The 27,309-nt window shown below is 43.6% G+C and overlaps 1 protein-coding gene across 1 annotated transcript in view; it reads left to right on the forward strand.

The window, feature by feature from the left end:
* gfpt1 (glutamine--fructose-6-phosphate transaminase 1) overlaps positions 1–27,309 on the forward strand; it is an 80,694-nt gene that overhangs the window by 41,334 nt on the left and 12,051 nt on the right. Inside the window, exons 11-15 of the mRNA XM_060931312.1 lie at positions 11,315–11,410; positions 12,713–12,810; positions 12,976–13,096; positions 13,223–13,380; positions 21,381–21,495. Coding sequence (XP_060787295.1) covers positions 11,315–11,410; positions 12,713–12,810; positions 12,976–13,096; positions 13,223–13,380; positions 21,381–21,495 — 588 coding nt within the window. The remainder of the gene's footprint in view (positions 1–11,314; positions 11,411–12,712; positions 12,811–12,975; positions 13,097–13,222; positions 13,381–21,380; positions 21,496–27,309) is intronic.

Genomic DNA, 27,309 nt, shown 5'->3' on the forward strand with positions numbered 1-27,309 from the left:
CTAGCTGCAAATGTCTGGTTTTCGGTGCAATATCTCCATAGGTGTATAGAGGCCCATTTCCAGCAACTCTCACTCCAGTGTTCTAATGGTACAATGTGTTTGCTCATTGCCTCAGAAGGCTAATGGATGATTAGAAAACCCTTGTACAATCATGTTAGCACAGCTGAAAACAGTTGAGCTCTTTAGAGAAGCTATAAAACTGACCTTCCTTTGAGCAGATTGAGTTTCTGGACCATCACATTTGTGGGGTCGATTAAATGCTCAAAATGGCCAGAAAAATGTCCATTTGACTATATTTTCTATTCGTTTTACAACTTATGGTGGTAAATAAAAGTGTGACTTTTCATGGAAAACACAAAATTGTCTGGGTGACCCCAAACTTTTGAACGGTAGTGTAAGTTGAGATTAATCACTGTGGAGTAAGAGGAATAAAGCAGTTCTGAATGTGCTGTTATTAGAAAATAATCCACTTCCTGGTGGTAATGTTGGCATCACATGACCTCAGCGTGGATGGTTTTCCTATAACGGCACAAACCCCTGTCGTGTTTTGTTCCTTACATAGTTTAATCCGGTATATTCATATACAATGTATATCGGATATTGCGTTGTTTCTTGATCGTAAAAATCATAGACCTTCTGTATAACTGGGTATGAAATATGGTGCTCAGGGACGAGGGAGTGTTTTCTGTCTAGACTATACCCCTTTGGTGATTCCCATCCCCCAGTGGAGGGACTCCATTATTTCGTTCATTCATTTTCCAGACTGCTCATCCATCAGGAGCTATAGAGATCTTGCAGTCACGTGACCGGAAAGTACACAGCCGCCATTTTGTCGGTAAAAAACACCGCTGAATACTGCTGCACTCGTGTACAGAATGGATCAATTTCAACCGACGGACTACACGGCTCATTTTTCTAATGAATAGATAACTAGATATATGTCTAAAATAAACGATCTACAGATTAGTGACCCTTATGGCTTACCGGACGGAGTTTTCACGACCATGTCAGTGGATATTGAACTGCCAGAGGTGGAATACCCGGACGTGTATAATTACCTCATCAACTTTCCCTCGCTGTTCAGTGGTGAAGCACTGCATGCTTATAAATCTCTGGACAGTTATCTTTACAGAAATTCAGGATTTGTCAGCAACTCAGATGTGGCATCTTGTAAACAAGAAAATAACAATCCTCACTGGACGGGTAAGTCACTTAAGTATTGAGTATAGCACTGACCAGCCGATTATAGAATAGAATAAGGTAATTCCAAATCGTCCGTCTTGTTTACCATGGATCTGGCGTTGGAGAGGTAGAGGCTTGGCAGTGGAGGTTTGAGTAGCTGTTTTCTGAGCTTAGTCAACAGGCCGGCTCTGCCTGCAGCCTCGCTTTTGCTTCCTCTCCCGGCGCCGCCTCCTTCGCTTTGCTTCCGATAACAATCCACAGAGACCCCGCTGGTCTCGCTATCTCGTCCGGAATGTTGTGCATGCGATGGAAATCGCTACAAACCTTCATTTTCTGCTGGAAACCAATGTCCAGTAAGTCCATACGGTTGTAGTGGATATTGAAGTCCAGTACAGACGAACAACACGCAAAAATACACGCAAAAAACATAAAAAACGTGCACAGGTAGGGAGAGCTTGTAGCCACAGCCGTTGTAGTAGAATTGTATATAGTAAGGTTTTCCAGAAGAAAAGGTAGAAGTAGAAGCAGAATGAAGTAGAAGGCGGAAATATGGCGTTTGACCGACAAGATGGCGTCTGTCACAATCGGGATCGGCTGTGACGTCACATGCAAGTGCTCCATTCCAGCTGATTTTGGGTCAGAGGCGGGGTTCACCCTGGATGGGTCACAGGGCTAACACAGAGACAAACAACCACTCACACTCACATTCACACCTATGGGCAATTTAGAGTAGCCAGTTGACCTAAACTGCATGTCTTTGGATTGAGGGAGGAAAACAGTAGAGCTGTGACAATTAATCAGTCCCTGATCTATCGATCCATTTCAATCCACAATTCAAAAATCAATTAAAATTTAACGAATCACGATTCACTAAAGCCCGGTGCACACGGGCGATTTTTCCGCCGCTTGGTCGTGCAAGTTTTTGACACAAGCGAAAAATTGCTTTATATTTGCGATGGCGATTTTTTTGTTGTTGTTGCTTGTGACAGATCGCGGGTATCAAACTTGCTTGATATTCTGTGACAAAATATCGCCAGTCGCTGACTTGTTGCAGAGATATCGCTGCGTGTGCGCGTCTTTGCGGTAACAAAGCGATCACCTCCAAAGGCGAAGCCAATCCCTGCCTACGAAGTAGTCACGTGACTTGCATCCCCCTCCTCAAATCACCCACTAGTCGCAGATAACGCGCACACAGAGCTAGCCGAGACGGGAAACTTGCGTCCAAAAATCGCAATATGCTTGCAACGAGAAGTCGCCCGTATACACCGGGCTTTACGATACCTTATTTCATCCTGATAACCCTAGATGCATAACAAATTTCGATAAACGGCATAATTTTGATATTAAAAATCCGATTCAGTATCCGGAGCTGTACATGGGCACAGCCGTGTTTGTGGTTGCTATAGCAATCTCACAAGATCACACCTTGCTTTGTGAACAACATGGCAGATGACTCGGAATTCCAAAAGCCCAGTTTGGCGGCATTTCTTACAATCTTAGTGCCTTGTGTACTCTCTGAACAATAAATGTTGTCTCAAGAAGTGATCTTGACTTTAACACAAGTGACTGTATTTTGTGTTTTAAAAGATTGAGATGAAAGTCATGAACTTTGCATTGCTTTTTTGTTGCTGAGTGTTTTGCGGTTTGAAAATGAAAATGTTCCAAGAATGACTGACCTGTGATGCGTTCAGAGTTGCGTTCAAAGTCAGTGAAGTGACTGGAGTCACTTGTGTACTTATTTGTTTTTTTTATTGCTCTGCATTTCTAGGCTGACAGTTAACAGAATACTGACAATGATTTGCATCAGTTATAAAATGGAGGACGGGTGGCACGGTGGTGTAGTGGTTAGCACTGTCGCCTCACAGCAAGAAGGTCCTGGGTTCAAGCCCAACGGCCGGCAAGGGCCTTTCTGTGTGGAGTTTGCATGTTCTTCCCGTGTCCGTGTGGGTTTCCTCCGGGTGCTCCGGTTTCCCTCACAGGCTAATTGGTGACTAAATTGACCGTAGGTGTGAATGTGAGTGTGAATGGTTGTCTGTGTCTATGGTGGTGTTTACATTAGACCGTATCCGTCTCGTTTTCGTCGCGGATGCACTGTCCGTTCACGTTAAAACGCCGGGAAACGACTCCACAGGCGGAACAACTTGAATCCGCCAGGGCCCACATATTCAACCCAGTTCGTATCTGATCCGGTGCTGTGTAAACATTGAGATACGAGGAAACGCAGTGCTGAGCTCTAGCTGATGTCGTCATTGGACGACGTCACTGTGACATCCACCTTCCTGATTCGCTGGCGTTGGTCATGCCACGTTGGTCATGTGACGCGACTGCTGAAAAACAGCGCGGACTTCACTTCCTGCTATTGTTTCCGCCTTGTATCACCTTTTTGTTTTTCATTAAAGAGTATAAAAGTATGAATATAATGCTTTGCTTTGACGTTCTTAATGTTGTTCATGGTAAGATGCAAATACTGCCCATTGTGTAGTTATGATTGTCTTTAGGCGTGCCATCCTTCCACTTGCAAGTGGTGAGTGACTTGCGCATGCCCGATATGCGCTGGGATCACACACACAGCGGATCACTCAGTCCCGAATCACTGCTCGTGCGCTTCACTCGCGCGCTCTGTGAGTGAGCTGCGCAGGGCCGGAGTGCGCACCCTCCAGAGGGCACTCGCTGTTCAGGGCGGAGCGATTTGGAGCGCAGCCGCTGAGGAGGAAGCGCTGAGCCGCACTGACACATTTCAACTTGCGTGCCGTCTAATTAGTCATGTGATTAGCGTATCCGTGTATTGGCGTTGCTGTGTGCACGCGAATCGTGTACTGGCGTTGCTGTGTGCACGCAAATCGTTTAAAAACGTTAATCTGCTGATCTGCTGATACGGTCTAATGTAAACCCCACCAAAGTCTCAGCCCTGTGATGACCTGGCGACTTGTCCAGGGTGTACCCCGCCTTTCGCCCGTAGTCAGCTGGGATAGGCTCCAGCTTGCCTGCGACCCTGTAGAACAGGATAAAGCGGCTACAGATAACAGATGGATAAAATAGAGGACTAAGGCCGAATCCCATTTCACCCCTTGGACCAACCCCTTGGCCCTTCCCCTCCATTTTGCGCGTTCACGTGAAGGGGTAGGGGTATCCCAATCCCAGTTAACGCGGAGGGGTAGGGGAAGGGGTAGGGCTTCTATACCCCTCCAAACGGAGATTTTCCTGGAGCTGACTCCGAACGAAGGGGTTTGAGTGATTTCCCACAATGCCATGCGGATTTCAGCGAGATTTCATGCGGATTTCAGAAAGATGGCGGTTCCCGCGGCGAAAGATTGTCATAAATGTATTTTCTCCATTATTTACGTGTTTTAAGTTGTTATCCAGAGGAAACACGCCGCTTGATTCGCTTTCGAGCTGAGAATGAGCAGCGATTTCTGAAATCCAAGCTGCTGCTAAAAAGCTTTGGGAGTGAGTATTGTTTTCGGTTGCTTGACTGCGTATGTTTTGTTCTGTTATTCGAGCTTTTATTGTTTACATGAGTGTTCTGACACCTCATTCTGTCGGATGTGGTGCACGAAGCGCCAAAGATATCCCATTCAGTGGTGTTAGTTAACAAATCACACCCTGCCAGCAGAGATTTCTAGTTCTGGCTCTGACTGTAGTGGCTGGTCGCAGCCAATGACGCATTTGGTCGCGTTTTGCTAACGTAAACGCTGACGGAGGTACGCGATGACGTATGCGATCGTTGAAGGGCTATCCCTTGAATTTGTTGAATTGGTTGAATTTCAAGCCCTATCCCTTGTAGCTCAGTTTCAAGGGGAAGGGCCAAGGGGAAGGGGGAGGGGGAGGGGTAGAAATTAGAATTGGGATTGGGCCTAAAATTGTGTCAAAATCGTGAATCGAATTGTGAAAAAACTGAATTGTCACACTTCTAGAAAACAGAGTGCACAGGGAGAACATGCAAACTCCACACAGAAAGGTCTCAGTAGGAATGGAGGGAATCACATGGGAGGGAGTCGCCTGGTAAAACCAGACCATGGAAACTGTTTAGTTACTAAACTGAAAGATACGCTAAAGTGCTTTCAAGGAATTTAGAGCGTCAATAGGTAACATCCAGACAAAAACATGTTTGCAAAAGAATGAGATTCAGGAGGGGAGAAACCAGCTGAGGCACTTGTACAAATAACAAAAAGCCTGAATGCGTTCCATTATTGAAATGTTACATGACCTGTTTGTTAGTCGGAGTGTTTTCCCTTCAAGAAAAATCCTTCCTGAATGACTGACTTAAATCTCAGTATGTTTGTTTAATTCATGATCTTCAGTTGTTTATTATTATTTTTTTTAGATTCAGTTTGTAATGAAATGAATCGACTTTTTTTTTTTAAAAACGTCTTTCAAAGTGCAAGTGCGATTTAGCCTTCGCTTCATCTTTGCCTAAAGAGAGCGATGCAGCGGCTCTTTAGTCTGTTCAGCTCTCTCACCTCCTCAAACAGCTTCATCGCACTCGTCATCTCGTAGATCATTAACTCGTTGAGCTGAGTTATTGCTGTGACTCAGAACAACGGCGTCATGTTGCTGAATTGCATTCTGTGACTTTTGAGTCCAACGTTTGCGCCAGCAGCCTTTCACAGAACAATAACCAGTATCAACCAACAAATTAGTATCAGAATTGCAAATATTTATTTTACGAATATATTTAATGTGGGGCGGCACGGTGGTGTAGTGGTTAGCGCTGTCGCCTCACAGCAAGAAGGTCCGGGTTCGAGCCGCGTGGCCGGCGAGGGCCTTTCTGTGCGGAGTTTGCATGTTCTCCCCGTGTCCGCGTGGGTTTCCTCCGGGTGCTCCGGTTTCCCCCACAGTCCAAAGACATGCAGGTTAGGTTAACTGGTGACTCTAAGGCTACATCCACACGACAACGGCAACGAGATGTTATTTAAAAAAATATCCCGTCCAAATGGGCAACGATCAGTAAAATATCAGGTCCATATGGCAACGCAACGCTTGCTGAAAACGATGCAATACACATGCCACACCTCTAGGGGCGCTGTAAGACAGTCCCTTCAGAGACACCAGAACAATAGAAGAAGTAAGGACGCATGCGCATAAACTATTATGCGCGAGACTTCATATTAGCCACAAAGTCAGAAAAATCTGTTCGTAAAATTACATTATAATGACCAAATACAATGAAAAGTATTTTTCCAGTCTCACCTGTGAAAGATAATCCCATGTGATCTCGTTTGGACGGCAAACCTGTTGGTACAGTTAAACGCAGCACATGAATGAGGCATCTTTATTCTCCGCTTTGACCCATCCAATATGGCGGTGAGGATGACGTATGATTCTACGCGGAAGGCGGCGTCTTTAATGGTCCAGAATAAATTGAATGCTACACGTTGATGGATTAATTTGTTCTTCTACGCCCTTTTTGAGGAATGTATTGTAGGACTTAAACCAACATCTGAAGAGGTGAGATCGCTCCTTTTTTTCCCTATTTTTGCTGGCGGGATTGACTCTGCCTTAAGGGCAGAGTCTCTCTCTCTCTCTCTCTCTCTCTCTCTCTCTCTCTCTCTCTGCACCATTACACAATAAATATTCACAGTGAAAATATTTTGTAAGCGCGTTTCATGAACCAAGTTATAGGATTTGTTGACAACTCGCATCGAGTTCGTTACACTTCTACCCGGCGTGAAGCACTCAGTCATGTGGTTGTGACGTCATCGTAAACAAATCCGTTCTACTCATCCAGACAACTTCGCAATGGCAACGTTGCCAGATCTTTCCACTCTGGAACCCGTTCTCAAAAGATTGCGTTTTGGGCACCCAAAACGCCGGTGCCGTGTGGACGCCAGACCGAAACAATAAACAATTGTATCGGATTCACCTGAGTCCGTTGCCATGTGGACAGGGCTTAAATTGACCGTAGGTGTGAATGTGAGTGTGAATGGTTGTCTGTGTCTATGTGTCAGCCCTGTGATGACCTGGCGACTTGTCCAGGGTGTACCCCGCCTTTCGCCCGTAGTCAGCTGGGATAGGCTCCAGCTTGCCTGCGACCCTGTAGAACAAGATAAAGCGGCTAGAGATAATGAGATGAGATGAGATGAGATGAGATGAGATGAGATGAGATGAGATGAGGTGACCCAGAATATTCTTTACCACTAGAGGGCAGCACTGCACTTTTTCCACCTTGTCTTTCTGTCTCTATTATCAGAAGCGTTCATGACCTACATTTCTGATGCAACAGGCTCTGTGGCATTTCTCACTCTGAACGCTTTCCACTCGCCTTCGTCAGTCATTCCTTAATGAGCAGAAAACTAACTTGTTTATGACGCCTCAGTGTCACACTGCTGCATTAAGCAGGCCAAATGTGCAGCTGGGAGAAATCTCATGCTGGAGACTATGAGCGGTTAAATTATCTCGTCTAAATAGCTTTAATACCAAAAGCCAACTGAACCCACACCACACACACACAGCCCCTTGTGATTGTTCTGTTTGTGAGTTCTAGGTTCTTGCAGAAAGGAAAAAAAAAATCATCTAATTGAGGACTCTGAGATCGTATCCTGGCACAGAGATCAGGTGTGACTGCCAAGCTGCGGGTCCAGTTTGTACGCACTGAAGGGGATCCTTCATCAGCGCTCTTACAAAAGTGCACTTTGTGTACCGTATTCAGTGTTGAGTTACTGTATGTATTTGTAGTGAAGATTGAATACCGAGCTTGTGCACATCTGTATTCAGATTATTCAAACAGTTGTGTGGGCTCTGCGTACAAGGGGCGGAGTTTTCCTGAAACTCCGAGGTGTGTCTCAGCTGTTGTTGCGCATTATCATCTCGAGCCCCAGTTTGATGTAACCACAGTGCTGAGATTTATATTTTGGGCTGTAAAAGCCACTTAAGAACAAAAAGCATGGATGAGCATTGGAGGCCCATATTAAATCATCTGCCTCTTAATTAAAAAGATGATCTCAAGGAGCAGGTTTTTTCTGGATAAAATTATGAGATCATTTAAAGTTAGCTGTCAGCATAGCACATGTCCATTATTTAAAGGTCCCATGGCATGAAATTTTCACTTTCTGAGGTTTTTTAACGTTAAAATGAGTTCCTCTGACCTTCTTAAGTCACCCCAGTGGCTAGAAATTTCATAATGTGTAAACCAAACTATGCCCAACATTTGAGAATGGCGCGTCAAAACGGCGCGTTGAGAAGCTCTTCCCTTTACTACGTCAGCAAGGGAGATGATCCCCACGCCCCCCCCCTCTGGATTCCCACCCACTGTATGGATTGCCCGCCCAACTCAAAAGTTGCTGTTTGTCCTACCAAGCCTACTGTGCATGCGCAGAACACATGACTACATTTTGTAGTGAGGAGCCCATAGAAGACACAACATGGAAATTGCGCTGTACATGGATGTGACAACACAGAAAGGAGTCTGTTTTTACTGCCGACGGGAGAGCCCCTGAAGACGCAGTGGCTTAATTTTATTTACTCCAATAATACGCCGTCGAGTCTACCTAAGACGGTGTATGTTTGTCGGAAGCATTTTCCTGATGAATGTTTCCACAACTTGGGACAGTACAGGGCAGGTTTTGCACATCAACTGTCACTGAAGCCTGGGTCCGTACCAAGCATCCCTGCCGCATCAGCCACAAACACCGAACAAGTAAGTGTATAACTGGTCGTTTTGCCGTGTTTTAAAATCGGTGCATTAGCCTAGCAATGGCTACATTAGCTGTGCAGCTAACCGCTTCCTGCAGTTAGCCAGGTACATGGGCTCGAGTTGTACCATTTTTTTTTTAGACAGGGCGGACGGACCAGGGCATTCGCCCGCCTGGCCGTGCCCGACGAGGAGCGCTCTCGGCCGGCTTGGGAGGCAGACGGCAGCCCCTCCTGGAAGTGCAGTTTTACCATGGGCCTCATGCGGAAAAAAATGACAAAGTCCCACTGCTCAGTTTTACCATGGGCCTCAGGCGGGAAAAAATGACAAAGTCCCAGTTTTACCATGGGCTCGAGTTGTACCATTTTTTTAGACAGGGCGGATGGACCAGGGCATTCACCCGCCTGGCCGTGCCCGACGAGGAGCGCTCTCGGCTGGCTTGGGAGGCAGACGGCAGCCCTTCCCCCTCCCCCCCATGGCACGCCCCCACCCTCTACCCTTCCCCGCCTCCTGCTTCTCATTAGCAAAACGACGCACTGGGAAAAGCGCTGAAATGGGGCTTTCTCCCAGGAGGCTATATCTACGTACCGAGGGTTCATTTCGAGAAAGGCTGCGGATATAACATCCAGAAGCCTCCACGAGCCCGTTTAAAGCATCAACAAACCACCATGCCATGGGTCCTTTAATTAATTCGAAAACGCAGAATGGCAGAAATGTAAACGCATGGCATCCCAAGCACGCACTGCATTATAATTTCATGACCCTGATTTCGGCTCTCTTTTTAAAATTTAGTTTTTAAAGTTCGCAAGTGATAGATGTGCTGGATCGAGTGCTGTTTTATTATACTTGGCGAAAGGCTTTGCTATATGACAGTTATACACAGATTGAAATTTTGTTTAATTTGGGCAAATTCTACCAGAGTTATGGCCTTGATTATTAACAAACTTGTACTTTGGCAATTTCATCAAGGTGTGCTTGCTTTCTGAAATCAACTCCTCTGACAATTTTTATCCCACGCTGGCCAAAAGGCCCAAAATGGATTATGTCATGGCGATATCCGTCCCGGGAAGGGTGCTCACCTTCTGAAATCAACTCCTCTCACAATTTTTGGAGGAATTTCATGAAACTTGACAGGATTCTTTGTAATATGTCGCTAATATGCGTATTGCAATTTTGTTCAATTCAGTCGCATTTTACCAGAGTTAAAGTGCCATTCCACCATTGGATGTATTCTTTGGTATAAAATACAATATATTTTATGACATGACTAGACAGAGAAATCTTTTAGCTTCAAAATGATATATCAAGCATAATTTTTTGACAACGACAAGTATATTAATTTTGCGACCAAAGTCACCTACCCTTTTAATTTCCGCACGGTAGTGAAACGTGATGTCATCGGCAGGTTCCCCTTCTTGTGTACCACGTGTCGGTCTATTTTTAGACCAGGAAACCCCCAAAGTGAGAGAGTCATTTCTCCTCGTATATGGGGGCCAAAAAAATTGCGAAAAATTTTGAGTTAATCTTTCAGTTAGCTAGATTTATTGGTATTAGCTAGATTTATTGGTATTATTTTTATCGCGTTCTATCCGCCATTGCTGATATGTGCCACGTCACGTGGTACACAAGAAGGGGAACCTGCCGATGACATCACGCGCGGAAATTAAAAGGGTAGGTGACTTTGGTCGCAAAATTAATATACTTTTCGTTGTCAAAAAATTATGTTTGATATATCATATCATCTCATCTCATTATCTCTAGCCGCTTTATCCTTCTACAGGGTCGCAGGCAAGCTGGAGCCTATCCCAGCTGACTACGGGCGAAAGGCGGGGTACACCCTGGACAAGTCGCCAGGTCATCACAGGGCTGACACATAGACACAGACAACCATTCACACTCACATTCACACCTACGGTCAATTTAGAGTCACCAGTTAACCTAACCTGCATGTCTTTGGACTGTGGGGGAAACCGGAGCACCCGGAGGAAACCCACGCGGACACGGGGAGAACATGCAAACTCCGCACAGAAAGGCCCTCGCCGGCCACGGGGCTCAAACCCAGGACCTTCTTGCTGTGAGGCGACAGCGCTAACCACTACACCACCGTGCCGCCTTGATATATCATTTTGAAGCTAAAAGATTTCTGTATCTAGTGATACCATTTATATATGTTGTCAAAATATATTGTATTTTATGCCAAAGAATACATCCAATGGTGGAATGGCACTTTAAGGCAGACTTACCAGTGAGGCGTATTGTGCTCTCAGAGCACTCTTGTTTTTTTTTTTTTGTTTTTTTTTCCTCAGGCTTAAAGGAAAGCTTGAACTACTCTGATAATACTGACATAACTTTTGGGACTCTGAGCCTGAATACAGTCCTCTGATTGCGCATCAGTTTTCTAACAACAGCATGAATCAGAACAATCAAGGATGTGGGGTTTTGTTGTTGTTGTTGTTTTTATATTGGGCTTACCTGCGGCTTTCTTTTCACACCTGTGCCCAGGTAATTTCAGCTCCTTCATGCAGAAGGAGATCTTCGAGCAACCAGAATCTGTCGTCAACACCATGAGAGGCAGAGTGAACTTCGACGACAACACAGGTGAGACGGTGTGAGTGAAGATGAAGGATGGATTTTCTTTCTTAGAAACCTCCATACCTGTCAACTTTGAGGTTTGAAAAAAAGGGATATTTCCCAGATTTTTAACTCAAAATAAGGGAAAATTTCGGAAAGTCATACCCTTCACCAAAAGTGGGTGTGTAGTTGAATGGGGGGCAATTTTCTATCTAGTATTTGTGATTTCCTGTACTCTGGTGCATGTTGGTGATAGCCAAGACCCAAACTCAATATGCTTATGGTTTATAGAGTGCATTTGTGAATAAACTATACATTTATTTTTATTTGCTTTCAGCGGTACCAGTTATTTCCCAAATTAAGGGCTAAAATACGTATGTTATGTTAAAATAAGAAAGGTCATTATATAACCAGTCAATAAATTCAATTCCATTGCAATTTATTATGGTTTTACCATAGTCATGGCCTCGGAACGCTAGCTAGCTAGCTAGCTAGCTAGATAGATAGATAGATAGATAGATAGATAGATAGATAGATAGATAGATAGATAGATAGATAGATAGATAGATAGATAGATAAAGAGTAATATAAGATATTAAACCAAGAGTGATTTAAAATGGGTAAGTTTCAGATAGAAAATAAAATAGACAATGAGTGGATAAAACAGTTAATGCACCAATTAGTTTACACTAGGCTATTTATGAGGTCTTAGCCAGGACATACTTAATGTAAACATGTGTAGCTTACCTTTGATTATTTGGGAGGCTTTCGTTTTCCCCATGGAAAATTTCTTTGCGATGGAAGAGTCTGGGAACATTCCAGCCACGCACTTGTTGAAATCATCAAAGAAAGAGAGGCTAATGTTTTTCTTAGCTATTAGCATCGCCATCTTCACCTCAGACCTAATCAGTGTTGCCAGATACTGCTGACGTTTTCCAGCCCAAAATATGTTCAAAACCCGCCAAAATGCACTTGAAACCGCCCAATCTGGCAACACTGGACCTAATCACTTGCTCAGCCTCGCCTCCGGACGTAGTTCTGTAATTATTGATGCCTGAGAGGGCGGGGACGGGAATTCATGGCCCGACTTCCTGCTGTAAACTCCTGTCAGAGGCGCGTCATGAATTCTGGACCTACCAACTTTTTTATATTGTGAAAATACGGGATATTTTCGGGAAAATAAAAAAAACGGGAAGACAGCGGGAAATAAGTCAAAATAAGGGATTTCCCGGGAAAAACGGGAGGGTTGACAGGTATGGAAGCCTTAGGGAAAATGGAGCCGATCAGACTGAGATGATTTCACACCTCTGTGATTTTGTGTGTGTGTAGTGACATTAGGAGGATTGAAAGATCACATTAAGGAGATCCAGAGGTGTCGGAGGCTCATCCTTATTGCATGTGGAACCAGCTATCATGCAGGAGTGGCAGTGAGTATACACACACACACTCAATCTAGTCATACAAAGTCGTACAAATGACTAATTTTCTTTAACAGAGCATGCTTGTCAGTTTGAAGGGAAAACCAGGCGAGTAACATTTGGGAGTTTTAATCCAGTCGTGATATTTATTTTGCATTTCTTTTCTTCTTTCAGACCCGTCAGGTGTTGGAGGAGTTAACTGAGCTGCCTGTCATGGTGGAACTGGCCAGTGACTTCCTGGATCGCAACACACCAGTCTTCCGGGATGATGTGTGCTTCTTCATTAGCCAGTCAGGTTCGGGACGTGTCCAATCAAAAGCGTTGCTCTTGTATTAACTTTCTGTCATGTGAATCAGTGACGGTGATGCAGCATACGAGTCATAAATGACCTGGCCACTCAGTGTAAAATGTTTTTGTCCAGGCGAGACAGCCGACAGCCTGATGGCGTTGCGGTACTGTAAGGAGCGTGGCGCCCTCACCGTGGGCATCACCAACACCGTGGGCAGCTCCATCTCCCGCGAGACTGACTGCGGCGTCCACATCAATGCCGGGCCTGAAATCGGAGTGGCCAGCACTAAGGTGGGTCCTTCTATTCTAACACACATCCACGCACTAACTAGGACAAAACTGATCGTGTAGTTATATAAGATTTACGAACCGAATCCAGTTCTGAATCTCCAAACAAGTATGTGTTTTATTTGATCTAATAAAGAAGCAGGTGTAAAATAGTACATATAAAACACATTGTAATGATTAGCTTCTATTAGATTGTATTCGCCGCTCAGAACACATCGTAGCCGATGAGGATTTACCGGATGACCTCGTTAATGCAGGAATGGGTGCGTGAACAGGTGTTTGTGTGAACGAGGTGATGTCAGTGCTTAGTATAAAGTCCAATTTATTCAGGACCGTGAGCACTCGAGCACTTTTGTGAGAATATGATGTCACCTATTACAGCACTGGCCACATGGGATCCATTTTGCAAGAGCTCACATATGTACGGTATCATGAGTGTGTGTTAGAGTGAAGATACGAGGCCACGTTTGGTTTGATTTGCGCTCATGAAATAATTAGATTAGATTAGATTCAACTTGATGGTCATTGCACATGTCACAGGTACAAGGCAACGAAATGCAGATTGCATCTAACCAGAAGTGCATAGCAGTAAATAACTTAAGTGTAATACTAGTGCTGTCAAGCGATTAATGTCACGACTGTCATAGTTAACTCGCGATTAATCGCAATTTAATCGCACATTTTTGTCACATGAAAAACCATTGTAATTCTCTTATCAGCATAAAGTGAATGGGTTTGCTTTGTACCAATGTTTCTTTTATTGCAAAGCATAACACGTCTTGACACAGCCACTGCAAAGTGAAACCTAAGCCGAGCACAGGGGCTAGCAAGAGAACCATGAGTGAAGTGATCTACTGCTTGAGTTAGTTTACAACTCTAATCAGAGAGACAGGTTACACAGTGACGGTAGCCTTGACATGCTTGATTATAATATAAAGTACACTATTATATTAAGTTTAAGTTGTTCGTTGATAAATATTGCATTGAATCTGATCTTTACTGTTTCAGCTCACTTAACACATTTTGTACTTTTACACTTTCTGCCTGTTGATGCGTCGCGCTGTCCAATCGGAGGCGGACAAATTTGCATATTACAGGAAGGATTTCTGGGATAGCATTGAGTTTACAGTTCAGAGGGATCTGGCTTCTTTAGACGCTGTCTTCTTAAAACTGAATAAATATTTAAAAAGAGCCAAATGAGCCAGTCTTTTGAACGGCTCTTTTCAAAGAACGGATCACAAAGATGCGGATCCCATCAAAGAGCCATAAATCCCATCTCTACTAGCGCGCCCTGCCCGCGCTGGTTCTTTGGGGGGAGGGCAGAGGACTCTGGCTGTGCGGGGCGTGGCATTACAGTCTAGCTGCTATCGTTTTTCTAAGCAAAGTCTCTGTTCCAAGTTCCTGGCAGTTTCAAAAGCTTATGAAAAACCTACATCATGTCACAGAGCGTTAATCTCGCGATAAAAAAATTATCGCCGTTAAAATTGAGTCAAGTTAACGAGTTAATAACGCGACATTTTTGACAGCACTATGTAATACACAAATATAAATGTACAGAAATTACAGGGTATGGAATGGTATAATATGATATGATGTATAGATATTTACAGTATGTACAAATGTGCGATATGAATATGCAATGGTACGATATGATCTTGATGTTTGCAGTATATACAAAATGCGGTATGAATAAACAGTAGTGCAAACGGTGATAGTACAGTGAAGTTAGTTCAGTTAATCTCTTATGAAATGCAACTTCAATTTCGAAAAGGTAGAGTTGAATACATTTAATAAATGTAGCATAGAAATTGAGTTTTTATCAAGACTGTGGAACAACACAAAATAGAGGGTTGCAGCTTCGGGTACATTTATAACTCCTCCTTCTTTTACCGCCAGAAATATTCTTCTTTAATGCGTTGGCATTTCTTTAAACGTTCGGCTTCCTCATATGCAAATCACAAACTGCTATTATTCTACAGTTACTTTTTCACTATCAGATGTACTGAATTATAGATATTGGTGAAAATCAGAAAGCATTCCTTAATCAGATTAGGATACGGCGAGGCAAAAAAAAAAAAATGAAGACTCCATGTCTTAAAGTAACGATGGATGTGGTAGTTGAACAGTTCTTGGCATAATATGGATTACTACAGTTGTGGTGTTGAATAGGGCTATTTGCTGTGTGTTTTATTATTTACTGTTTGATCTCAAACGCATCAAGAAGGCAAGAAACATGTCCACTAATTACCTTTTGACGAGGCATACCGGTTAATTGAAAAGCATTCCAGGTGACTACCTTATGAAGCTGATCTCATCTCATTATCTCTAGCCGCTTTATCCTGTTCTACAGGGTCGCAGGCAAGCTGGAGCCTATCCCAGCTGACTACGGGCGAAAGGCGGGGTACACCCTGGACAAGTCGCCAGGTCATCACAGGGCTGACACATAGACACAGACAACCATTCACACTCGCATTCACACCTACGCTCAATTTAGAGTCACCAGTTAACCTAACCTGCATGTCTTTGGACTGTGGGGGAAACCGGAGCACCCGGAGGAAACCCACGCGGACACGGGGAGAACATGCAAACTCCACACAGAAAGGCCCTCGCCGGCCACAGGGCTCGAACCCGGACCTTCTTGCTGTGAGGCGACAGCGCTAACCACTACACCACCGTGCCACCACCTTATGAAGCTGATTAAGATAATGCCAATAGTATGTAAAGCGTCATCAAGGTAAATGCTGGATACTTTGAAGAATCTAAACTACGAAGCATTTTGTTTTTTAACACTTTGTTTGTTTGTTTGTTTGTTTACCACATAATTCCATATATGCTCTTTCAGAGAAAGGAGTTTAGATGTCTTCAGTATTTCTCTACAATGTAGAACGAATCTGTAATAGTCATCTCTCATTATAGTGCCTCCCCCAATCTGAGGATTGCACACAGAACAACACACTGACTTTCTCATCTCGCTTTCAGGGAGAGCATAAATCCATTCATCCATTCCTCCTTTATCCTCCCACCCAGAGTTTGGAGGTAACCAGGTTGCCAGATTGAGCCTGTGAAAGCTATTAAAGTGTGCATCGGATGTAGCTTGTTCTCTGTGGGTTCTGGGGTATAACGAGTTCCTCTCTGGTTCCGTGCGTTTGGTGAGGTCAGCTAATTTCCAGATTCAAAACACGCACAAGGTTTAGGAGAGAGTCCTTCTGAATGTAACTGGGTGGATATGGGATTTGATTTTATCAGAAATGTTTATCATGGTACACTAATATATATATCTAAACAGTTATTCCACAAAATCAAGTCGTACACGAGCTGATAGCCACGAAGCGCGTAGCACCGAGTTGGCTATAAGCCATGTACGACGAGATTGAGTGGAATAACTGCTTTATTCTATCCACATTCACTGGATTTTGAGAAACTGTGCAGTATTTTTTTTTTTCAAATTTGATAAATAAAGACTTTGTACAAAACGTCCAACAAAATCATTTCCGCTTAGGATGTAAACAAACCAGTGAAATGATGAGAGCAATTTGTAAAAAATGCTATAATAATCATTCTTGAAAATAAAAAACGATATGTTCCTACCATCAAATATTTTCATTCCATATTTTGTTGCTTTTTTTTTTTTTTTTGCATTTTTTGGGGTTTTGTCTTTGAGTAGTTTTTTATTTCATCCTCAGTTGGTTCAACAACAAGCTCCACCATTTTGTTTTTCTCTACTCACGGTATATGAACTGATATCCTAGTAGTAGAGTCGCCAATCAGCGCGCACGATTGCTCATATCCAGTGAATGTGGAGATGTACAGTGGCATGCAAAAGTTTGGGCACCCTTGCTGAAAATGCCTGTTACTGTGAATAGTTAAGTGAGCAGAAGATGAACTGATCACCAAAAGGCATAAAAGTAAAGACGAGACATTTCTTTTCAGCATTTTATGCAGGATGTGTGTATTATTTTTGTTTTGTACAATTGGAGAGTGAAAAAAGAAAAGGAACACCATGCGAAAGTTTGGGCACCCCAATATATTTGAGTTCCCAGGTAACTTTTACCAAGGTTCCAGACCTTAATTAGCTTATCGAGCTGTGGCTTGTTCAAATTCTTCGTTAGGAAAGGTCAGATGATGCAGATTTCAAAGCTGTATAAATTCTCTGACTCCTCAAACTTGTCCCTAAAATCAACAGCCATGGGCTCCTCTAAGCAACTCCCTCTCATTCTGAATAATAAAATAATTGATGCTCACAAAGCAGGAGAAGGCTACAAGAACGTAGCAAAGTGTTTTCAGGTAGCCGTTTCCTCAGATCGTAATGTTATTAAGAAATGGCAGTTAACAGAAGGTGAGGTCTGGAAGATGAAGAAAACTTTCTGAAAGAACTGCTCGTTGGATTGCTAGAAAGGCAAATAAAAACCCCTGTTTGACTGCAAAAGACCTTCAGAAAGATTTAGCAGACCCTGGAGTGGTGGTGCACTGTTCTACTATGCAGCGACACCTGAACAAACGTGACCTTCATGGGAGAGTCATCAGAAGAAAACCGTTCCTGCGTCCTAGCCACAAAATTCAGTGTCTGAAGTTTGCAAATGAACATCTAAATAAGCCTGATGCATTTTGGAAACAAGTCCTGTGGACTGATGAAATCAAAATAGAACTTTTTGCCCACAATGTGCAAAGGTATATTTGGAGAAAAAAGGGTGCCAAATTCCAGGAAAAGAACACCTCTCCAACTCTGAAGCACGGGTGTGGATCGATCATGCTTTGGGGTTGTGTTGCAGCCAGTGGCACAGGGCACATTTCATGGATTCGAATAAATACCAGCAAATTCTGGAAGCAAACATCACACCATCTGTAAAAAAAAGTTGAAGTTAAAAAGAGGACGGGTCCTACAATAAGACGATGATCCAAAACACACCTCAAAATCTACAATGGAATACCTCAAGAGGCCCAAGCTGAAGGTTTTGCCCTGGCCCTCACAGTCCCCTGACCTAAACATCATTGAAAATCTGTGGATAGATCTCAAAAGAGCAGTGCATGCAAGACAGCCCAAGAAACTTGTAGAACTGGAAGCCTTTTGCAACAACGAATGTGTGAAAATCCCCCAGGTAAGAACTGAAAGATTATTATCTGGCTACAAAAAGTGTTTACAAGCTGTGATACTTGCCAAAGGGGGTGTTACTAAGTACTGACCATGCAGGGTGCCCAAACTTTTGCTTTAGGTCCTTTTCTGGTATTTTACACCTGTAAATGATGGAAATAATTAAATATTAAATAAATGTCTCGTCTTTACCTTTATGCCTTTTGGTGATCGGTTCATCTTCTCCTCACTTAATTATTCACAGTAACAGACATTTTCAGCAAGGGTGCCCAAACTTTTGCATGCCACTGTATATGATATTTCACATTTACCTTGACAGAAAGCGAGGGATGAATCCTAAGAGCATGTGAGATGGGAAAGGGGCGGAGCGTCCAGGCGTTTTAGATTCCTGTCTGAGAGTTCAGCACCTGCACTAAACCAATTACGTAGCTTGCTGTTTTATTGAAAAGAAAAAGAACTGCCGCTTGCATGTTTTTGAGTGATAACTCAGAGCAGTGTACGTAGTACTGGATATTGTGGTCGTGTAATATCGTGTAGAGACGATTAAGTCTGTGTAATCTCTGATAAAATAGTTCCATGTGTTCAAAAGCTTTTGTTTGGCAGCATTTCAGCCTAATGACATGTTCATAATCTAATATTTCTTCTGCTTTAGGTGATGACAAATGGCTCAGCTTGTGTTCAGGGTTTGTTGTTGTAAATGAAAAAAATCTGTTTAAAAAAAGGTACAAAAAATTTTTTTAAACAAGTATATAGAAGAGGAAGTATGTTAACGGAGGATGATGAGGGATAAATAGAATAGAGTTGATTGTTATATTAGAACTAACTTAGAATATGGTATATATTTATTTATGGGGATAGTTTATATATTCATATTTACAGGGATAGGTATGTAGTAGATATTTATTTTTGTAATTATATATTTATATAGATATTTATGAAGTGTATATATGGTATATAGTGTGTGTGTGTGTGTGTGTGTGTATATATATATATATATATATATATATATATATATATATATATATATATATTTGTAATTATATATTTATATAGATATTTATGAAGTGTATATGAATGTAGTATATATTTAATTTTGTAATTAAATATTTATATAGATATTTATGAAGTGTATATGTATGGTATGTAGTATATATTTATTTTTGTAATTATATATGTATATAGATATTCATGAAGTGTATATATGGTATATATTTTTATAGGTGGATTAATGTAGTTTGGATTTCGGGGTAGTTAAAAAGGGGTGGGAAATTAAAAAAGTATTGTACTTCTTCCCACTCCTTTTTCGAACAATGTGCGGTGTTTTGTAACGTCTTAGCTCTTTATTTCATTTATTCTTTTTTTTCACTTTCTCGTTTTCTTTCTTTTGTATGTACAAATAGTTAAATTTTTTTATACATGTTGGAAATAAAATAAATTCATTCATTCATTCAAATGTTCTGCGGTATTAAATTGCAGTTATGTTTCAAGGCAGATTTGTGCTGACATTGGAAAATTGTGCCGGTCTTTAAAAATGTGTTGATATAAAATTTTAATTTAAGTTTTCCCCCTATTTTTCTCCCTCGCTGGCCGAAAGGGGATTACGTCGTGGTGATTTCCGTTCGTCCGTCCGTCCCGGGAAGGGTGCTCACCTTCTGAAATCAACTCCTCTCACAATTTGTAAAGGAATTTCACCAAACTTGGCGAAAGGCTTTGTTGTATAACCGTTATACACATATTGAAATTTCATTTAATTTGGGTAAATTTTACCAGAGTTATGCCCTTGATTATTAACAAACTTGTACTTTGGCAATTTCATCAAGGTGTACTTGCTTTCTGAAATCAACTTCCCTCACAACTTTTGGAGGAATTTTGTGTAATTTGGCAAAAAGTTTTTATCCCCCGCTGGCCGAAAGGCCCGAAGGGGGATTATGTCATGGCGATGTCTGTCTGTCCGTCCGTCCGTCCGTCCGTCCGTCCCAGGAAGGGTGCTTACCTTCTGAAATCAACTCCTCTCTCAATTTTTGGAGGAATTCCACAAAACTTGGCAGGATTCTTTGTTATATTTCGGTAGTACGCATATTGTAATCTAGTTAAATTCGGTCGCATTTTACCAGAGTTATGGCGCAGTTGCCAACGGGGGATATGGTGCTCTCAGATCGCTCTCGTACCATCTGCAGTGTTTTTGTTTTTCCCCTTTCCTTGGCGTGGAATTGTGTTAAATCAAATAGCCAAGTAGAGATTGTAAAATCCAAAAGAGAATAAAATATATCCGTGTGTGCATGAGAGAATAAAGGACGGGCTCTGAGGACTGATGATGAGTAGGAGGAAGATGATGACCAAACCATATGTTATGTGGGTTAGAAAGTTTGTACAGAAGTTACTTAGGGGAAAATCTTTCAATCTAATCTCGACTTACCGTATCTCTACTACTTTACCAGAAATAGATAGGTGAGTAGATGTTTGTGTAACATTCATGGAAGGAGTCTTCAGTGTCAATAAGTTTTCCTCCAGAAGAAAATCTTCAGGACTTTGTGCTTTGCAGTTTCTTGTTAACTGTTAGAGTTGTAGCAGTAACTTCCACCCCGTCATACAAAGCTCAAGTATCCAGTGTTTGTTTCTTTTATTTTTTTCCCAGATTATCTGTTTATCAGAAGTATTTTCAGCCAGGAGAGAGAGAGTGTGTGTGTGTGTGTGTGTGTGTGTGTGTGTGTGTGTGTGTGTGTGTGTGTGTGTGTGTGTGCGCGCGCGTGTGTGTGTGTGTGTGTAAGAGAAAGTATGTGAATCAGATTTGGCCACAGTTGTGTTCGAAGGAAAAAAACCAGGCCATTGATGGAAAGATGTGTTCAACAGGCATGTAGGAACCATGTTGTGTGTGAATATATTTACTTACTCAGCCGCTGTGTGTGTTTTACAGGCATACACCAGTCAATTTGTGGCCCTCGTCATGTTCGCCTTGCTCATGTGCTCGGACAGAATCTCCATGCAGCCCAGGAGGCGGGAGATCATTCAGGGCCTCAGAGTGCTGCCAGGTAAACACTGTCTTACATTCTCTCCGTCTTTCTCTTACATACACACGTCATTTGGAGAGATTAATAGCCGCTACCTTGAACACGGTGCATTTCAAATTTATGTTTGAGGTTTTTAGAATCCCGCTGGCTTTTGGAAGCTGAAAAAGTTTTCGTCAAAAGGCACCGGCACTGAATTCAATCAGGCTTATGAGAAGGTCAGCCAGAGGGGGAAGCCATTTCAGTCCTGATGTTTGTTTTCACTAATTGCTTGGTGTCAGCATCACCATTTTGATTCAAGAGTGTGCACATGTACTTTTCTCCTGAAAATGAAACCGTAAAAGATCACAAACTTAATTTAGTTTGTTTTGATTTTATTAGTGCTTTTAATAAAAGATGTCACAAAACGGCTTCACTGAAATCCAGATGTAGATTTAGATTCCTAATGAACAAGTCAGTGGTGAGGAAAAACTCCTCGAGATGACATAAGGAAGAAACCTCGAGACGAACCTGACTTGGAACCCTGGTTCGATCCTTTAAACCAAGAGTCGTCTTCGGGTCCCTTGAGCCAAGAGTCGTCTTCGGGTCCCTTGAGCCAAGAGTCGTCTTCGGGTCCCTTGAGCCAAGAGTCGTCTTCGGGTCCCTTGAGCCAAGAGTCGTCTTCGGGTCCCTTGAGCCAAGAGTCGTCTTCGGGTCCCTTGAGCCAAGAGCCGTCTTCGGGTCCCTTGAGCCAAGAGCCGTCTTCGGGTCCCTTGAGCCAAGAGTCGTCTTCGGGTCCCTTGAGCCAAGCGCCGTCTTCGGGTCCCTTGAGCCAAGAGTCGTCTTCGGGTCCTTTGAGCCAAGAGTCGTCTTCGGGTCCCTTGAGCCAAGAGTCGTCTTCGGGTCCCTTGAGCCAAGAGTCGTCTTCGGGCCCCTTGAGCCAAGCGCCGTCTTCGGGCCCCTTGAGCCAAGCGCCGTCTTCGGGCCCCTTGAGCCAAGCGCCGTCTTCGGGCCCCTTGAGCCAAGCGCCGTCTTCGGGCCCCTTGAGCCAAGCGCCGTCTTCGGGCCCCTTGAGCCAAGCGCCGTCTTCGCGCCCCTTGAGCCAAGCGCCGTCTTCGCGCCCCTTGAGCCAAGCGCCGTCTTCGCGCCCCTTGAGCCAAGCGCCGTCTTCGCGCCCCTTGAGCCAAGCGCCGTCTTCGCGCCCCTTGAGCCAAGCGCCGTCTTCGCGCCCCTTGAGCCAAGCGCCGTCTTCGCGCCCCTTGAGCCAAGCGCCGTCTTCGCGCCCCTTGAGCCAAGCGCCGTCTTCGCGCCCCTTGAGCCAAGCGCCGTCTTCGCGCCCCTTGAGCCAAGCGCCGTCTTCGGGCCCCTTGAGCCAAGCGCCGTCTTCGGGCCCCTTGAGCCAAGCGCCGTCTTCGCGCCCCTTGAGCCAAGAGCCGTCTTCGGGCCCCTTGAGCCAAGCGCCGTCTTCGGGCCCCTTGAGCCAAGCGCCGTCTTCGGGCCCCTTGAGCCAAGCGCCGTCTTCGGGCCCCTTGAGCCAAGCGCCGTCTTCGCGCCCCTTGAGCCAAGCGCCGTCTTCGCGCCCCTTGAGCCAAGCGCCGTCTTCGCGCCCCTTGAGCCAAGCGTCTTACCCCATAACAAGAAGTCGGTTTGGTCATGTAACGTGTTCATCCATGGCTTTTTTTGTTTGTTTGGGTTTTTTTTGGTTGGTTGGTAGGGTTTTTGTTTTTTTGTGGTTGGTTTCTTTCCGCCTGACCATGCCTCTGTATAATGACCATCTGCTCAAAAATAACATCGTATTGTTTGTCGAAGTTGGCCAAACGTCACCCCTGCATGGCGTACACTGAAGCCTTAAGTTTTGACTACTGCAATTGATGAACAGCTGGTCATTCTGAACGTGCCATTAGGTAGGTTAACTTCACACTCCTGTGGCGCTTTCTCCACTGACTTCGTGTAAATTGTCGGATTAGATTGAAACCCCTTTACCCAAAACAGATCACCACATCAGTCTAGTGTTGCCATTAATGCTGTTTATTAAATTAGAGAAAAAAGATTTGGCATGGGTGTCGTAATAATAGTGTGTGTGTGCAGTTGTTTAGCCCTTTCTGAGAGTTAGAGTTCCCCATGGTTTCTGCATGCTATTTGGCTTTTATTTGAGAAAAACATGATTTAAAAAAAAAAAAAGAGCCAAACGAGATTTCCTTTTAGTTATGAGAGTTGTGGTGATCTCAGGACACTGACCTCATGCCGCTGATGGGTCATATCTGTCCTCGGGGAGGTGCGTGCGTGTGTGTGTGTCTGTCTGCAGCTCTGACAGTTTCTGTTGGAATCCTCTACTGGACCACAAGTAACTGATGGGAAGACTTCAGTGCCCTGTCTGTCGATCTGTCTGTGTCTCTGTCTCTCTCACACACACACACACACACACACACACACACACACGGTTTCAGGAATGTGTTGGCAGTGCAGTGGTGCTCCTCCTACACTGTAACTCACTTTTCTCATTAGACACAAAACTGCTGATGCTGTCAATAACAGCTGTGTGTGTGGGTGTGTGTGAGCAAGAGAGAGAAATTCCGTGCATCAAAGAAAATATTTCCAGTTGGCTATTTATTTGTTTTTTTAATATTATTTGTGTTTATTTTGGCACAAGTGCTTTCCTTCAGTCCTCTTTTTTTTTTTTTTTTCGATTGATCGAATATCAAAAGGAAAAATCCTCAAGTTTTCATCCTAGACCAGTATTGGGTTTTAAGTCTGGCTTTGTAGCTCAGTAGAAACGTCTACTTTTCACATTAGCATAAGATGGAATGGATGGGAACAAAGCGAGGCAGCATTTTTTACACAGTTATTGTCATTGGCAACTTGCAGCACTCATACTTTTTAATGGGAAAATTCAGGAGAAGATCATGGGAACTTTTCCGACGGTCTTTTTTATTTTTATGCCATTGTGTGAGGATTTATGTTTCCAGCAGTGGAGGAGGAAAATATAACGAGTCTCTCACAGTTCTTAGACACCGAGTGCCACATTGAAAATTATTTGTTTGGACTGTAGTCACATTTGCTGGCATTTAAACTGTATGTTGGTTGCTATGGTAATGATACAACTGTAAACACACCGACTATTGATGGGAGAGTTACAAATTTCATCATGGATTGGCAGTTACAGGAGTTTCAACAAAGGAGACACGTCGTCACCTTCACCACACCAGTTGGGAACCACATGCAAATATGGCTCGAGTCCTGGTGAGAAGATCATCTGTTTAATAATCCTTCTTCCATTGCTCCATGGTCCAGTTCTGATGCTCATGTGCCTGTTGGTACTGTAGGTGGTGAACTGGGGTCAGCCTGGGCACTCTGACTGGCGTGCAGCTACTCAGCCCCATATGCAGCACAGCAAGCTGTGATGCACTGTGTGTTCAGACTCCTTTCTATCACAGCCAGCATTAACTTTATCAGCAATTTATGCCACAGTAGCTCTTGTGTGGGATCAGACCAGACAGGCTAATCTTCACTCCCCTCATTCATCAACGAGCCTTGGGAGCCTGCGATCCTGTCGCCGGTTCACTAGTTGTCCATCCTTGGACCACAGGAACACCCCACAAGACCTGCTGTTTTGGAGATGCTCTGACCTCATTGACTAGCCATCACAATTTGACCCTTGTCAAAGTCACTCAGATCCTTACGCTTGCCCATTTTTCCTGCTTTCAACACCTCAACTTTGAGAACTGTCTGTTCACTTGCTGCCTGTACTGCTTGACAGGTGCCATTGTAATGAGATAATCATGACAATGTTGTCACCTCACCGGTCAGTGGCTGTAATGTTATGGTTGACCAGAGTAGTGGAGAGGTTTTAATAGTCCAAAAAAATGCAACTTCATACAATACCAGTCAAAAGTTTGGACACTCCTCCTAATTCAGGGTTTTTTCTTTATTTTTATTAAATAAGTCACTTCATGTCTTAAAGTAGAGTTGGCCTAGTGGTTAGCACATCCGCCTCTCAGGTGGGAGATCACGAGTTCTACTCGCAGTCGGGTCATACCAAAGACCATCGTAAAAATGGCCATCTGGCAAGGCGTGCTGCAATACAGATGCAAGTAGGGAGTCAAACTCTCACGGTTACCAGAGGACCAGCCCCCCACTGTAACCCTAGCTGTGTAAGAGGCCGAGGGCTACAGAAACGGAGATCGGCACCGCCCAAATGCGCCATATGGTGCGGGAAGGACTTTAGACATTTTTTTTTTTAGCTGTCTTAAAGTAATGATGGATGTCGTTTCTCTTTACTCAAGCGGTTCTTGACATAATATGGATTACTACAGTTGGGGTGTTGAATTAGAGGTATTTACTTCATTTGATCTCAAACACATTAAGGCCAAGTTTACATTAGACCGTATCTGTCTCGTTTTCTTCGCGGATGCACTGTCCGTTTACATTAAACCGCCTGGAAACGCCGGGAAACGGGAATCCGCCAGGGTCCACGTATTCAATCCAGATCGTGTCTGGTCCGGTGCTGTGTAAACATTGAGAATATGCGGATACGCTGTGCTGAGCTCTAGCTGGCGTCATCATTGGACAACGTCACTGTGACATCCACCTTCCTGATTCGCTGGCGTTGGTCATGTGACGCGACTGCTGAAAAACGGCGCGGACTTCCGCCTTGTATCACCTTTCATTAAAGAGTATAAAAGTATGAAAATACTGCAAATACTGATGCAAATACTGCCCATTGTGTAGTTATGATTGTCTTTAGGCTTGCCATCCTTCCACTTGCAAGTGGTAAGTGATATGCGGTAGGATCACACACACACAGCGGCTCAGTCCCAAATCACAGCTTGTTCACTTCACTCGCGTGCTCTGTGAGCTGCGCAGGGCCGGAGTGCGCACCCTCCAGAGGGCACTCGCTGTTCAGGGCGGAGTGATTTGGAGCGCAGGATGCCTGCGGAGCCGAGCGTATCCGTGTATTGGCGTTGCTGTGTGCACGCGAATCGTGTATTGGTGTTGCTGTGTGCACACTAATCGTTTTAAAAACGTTAATCTGATGATCCGCTGATACGGTCTAATGTAAACATGGGCTAAGAAGGCAAGAAACTCGTCCACTAATTAACTTTTGACGAGGCACATCTGTTAATTGAAAAGCATTCCAGGTGACTACCTCATGAACCTGGTTCAGATAATGCCAGTAGTGTGTAAAGCGTCATCAAGGTAAACGCCGGCTGCTTTGAAGAATCTAAACCATGAAACATGTTGTTTTAACATTTTTTTGTTGTTGTTTACCACATAATTTCATATATGTTCCAGATATTATTTTATACAACCCCGATTCCAAAAAAGTTGGGACAATTGTAAATAAAAACGGAATGCAATGATGTGGAAGTTTCAAAATTCCATATTTTATTCAGAATAGAACATAGATGACATATCAAATGTTTAAACTGAGAAAATGTATCATTTAAAGAGAAAAATTAGGTGATTTTAAATTTCATGACAACAACACATCTCAAAAAAGTTGGGACAAGGCCATGTTTCCCACTGTGAGACATCCCCTTTTCTCTTTACAACAGTCTGTAAACGTCTGGGGACTGAGGAGACAAGTTGCTCAAGTTTAGGGATAGGAATGTTAACCCATTCTTGTCTAATGTAGGATTCTAGTTGCTCAACTGTCTTAGGTCTTTTTTGTCGTATCTTCCGTTTTATGATGCGCCAAATGTTTTCTATGGGTGAAAGATCTGGACTGCAGGCTGGCCAGTTCAGTACCCGGACCCTTCTTCTACGCAGCCATGATGCTGTAATTGATGCAGTATGTGGTTTGGCATTGTCATGTTGGAAAATGCAAGGTCTTCCCTGAAAGAAACATCGTCTGGATGG

This window comes from Neoarius graeffei, chromosome 10 (assembly GCF_027579695.1).
Source record: "Neoarius graeffei isolate fNeoGra1 chromosome 10, fNeoGra1.pri, whole genome shotgun sequence".
Taxonomy (NCBI): Eukaryota; Metazoa; Chordata; class Actinopteri; order Siluriformes; family Ariidae; genus Neoarius; species Neoarius graeffei.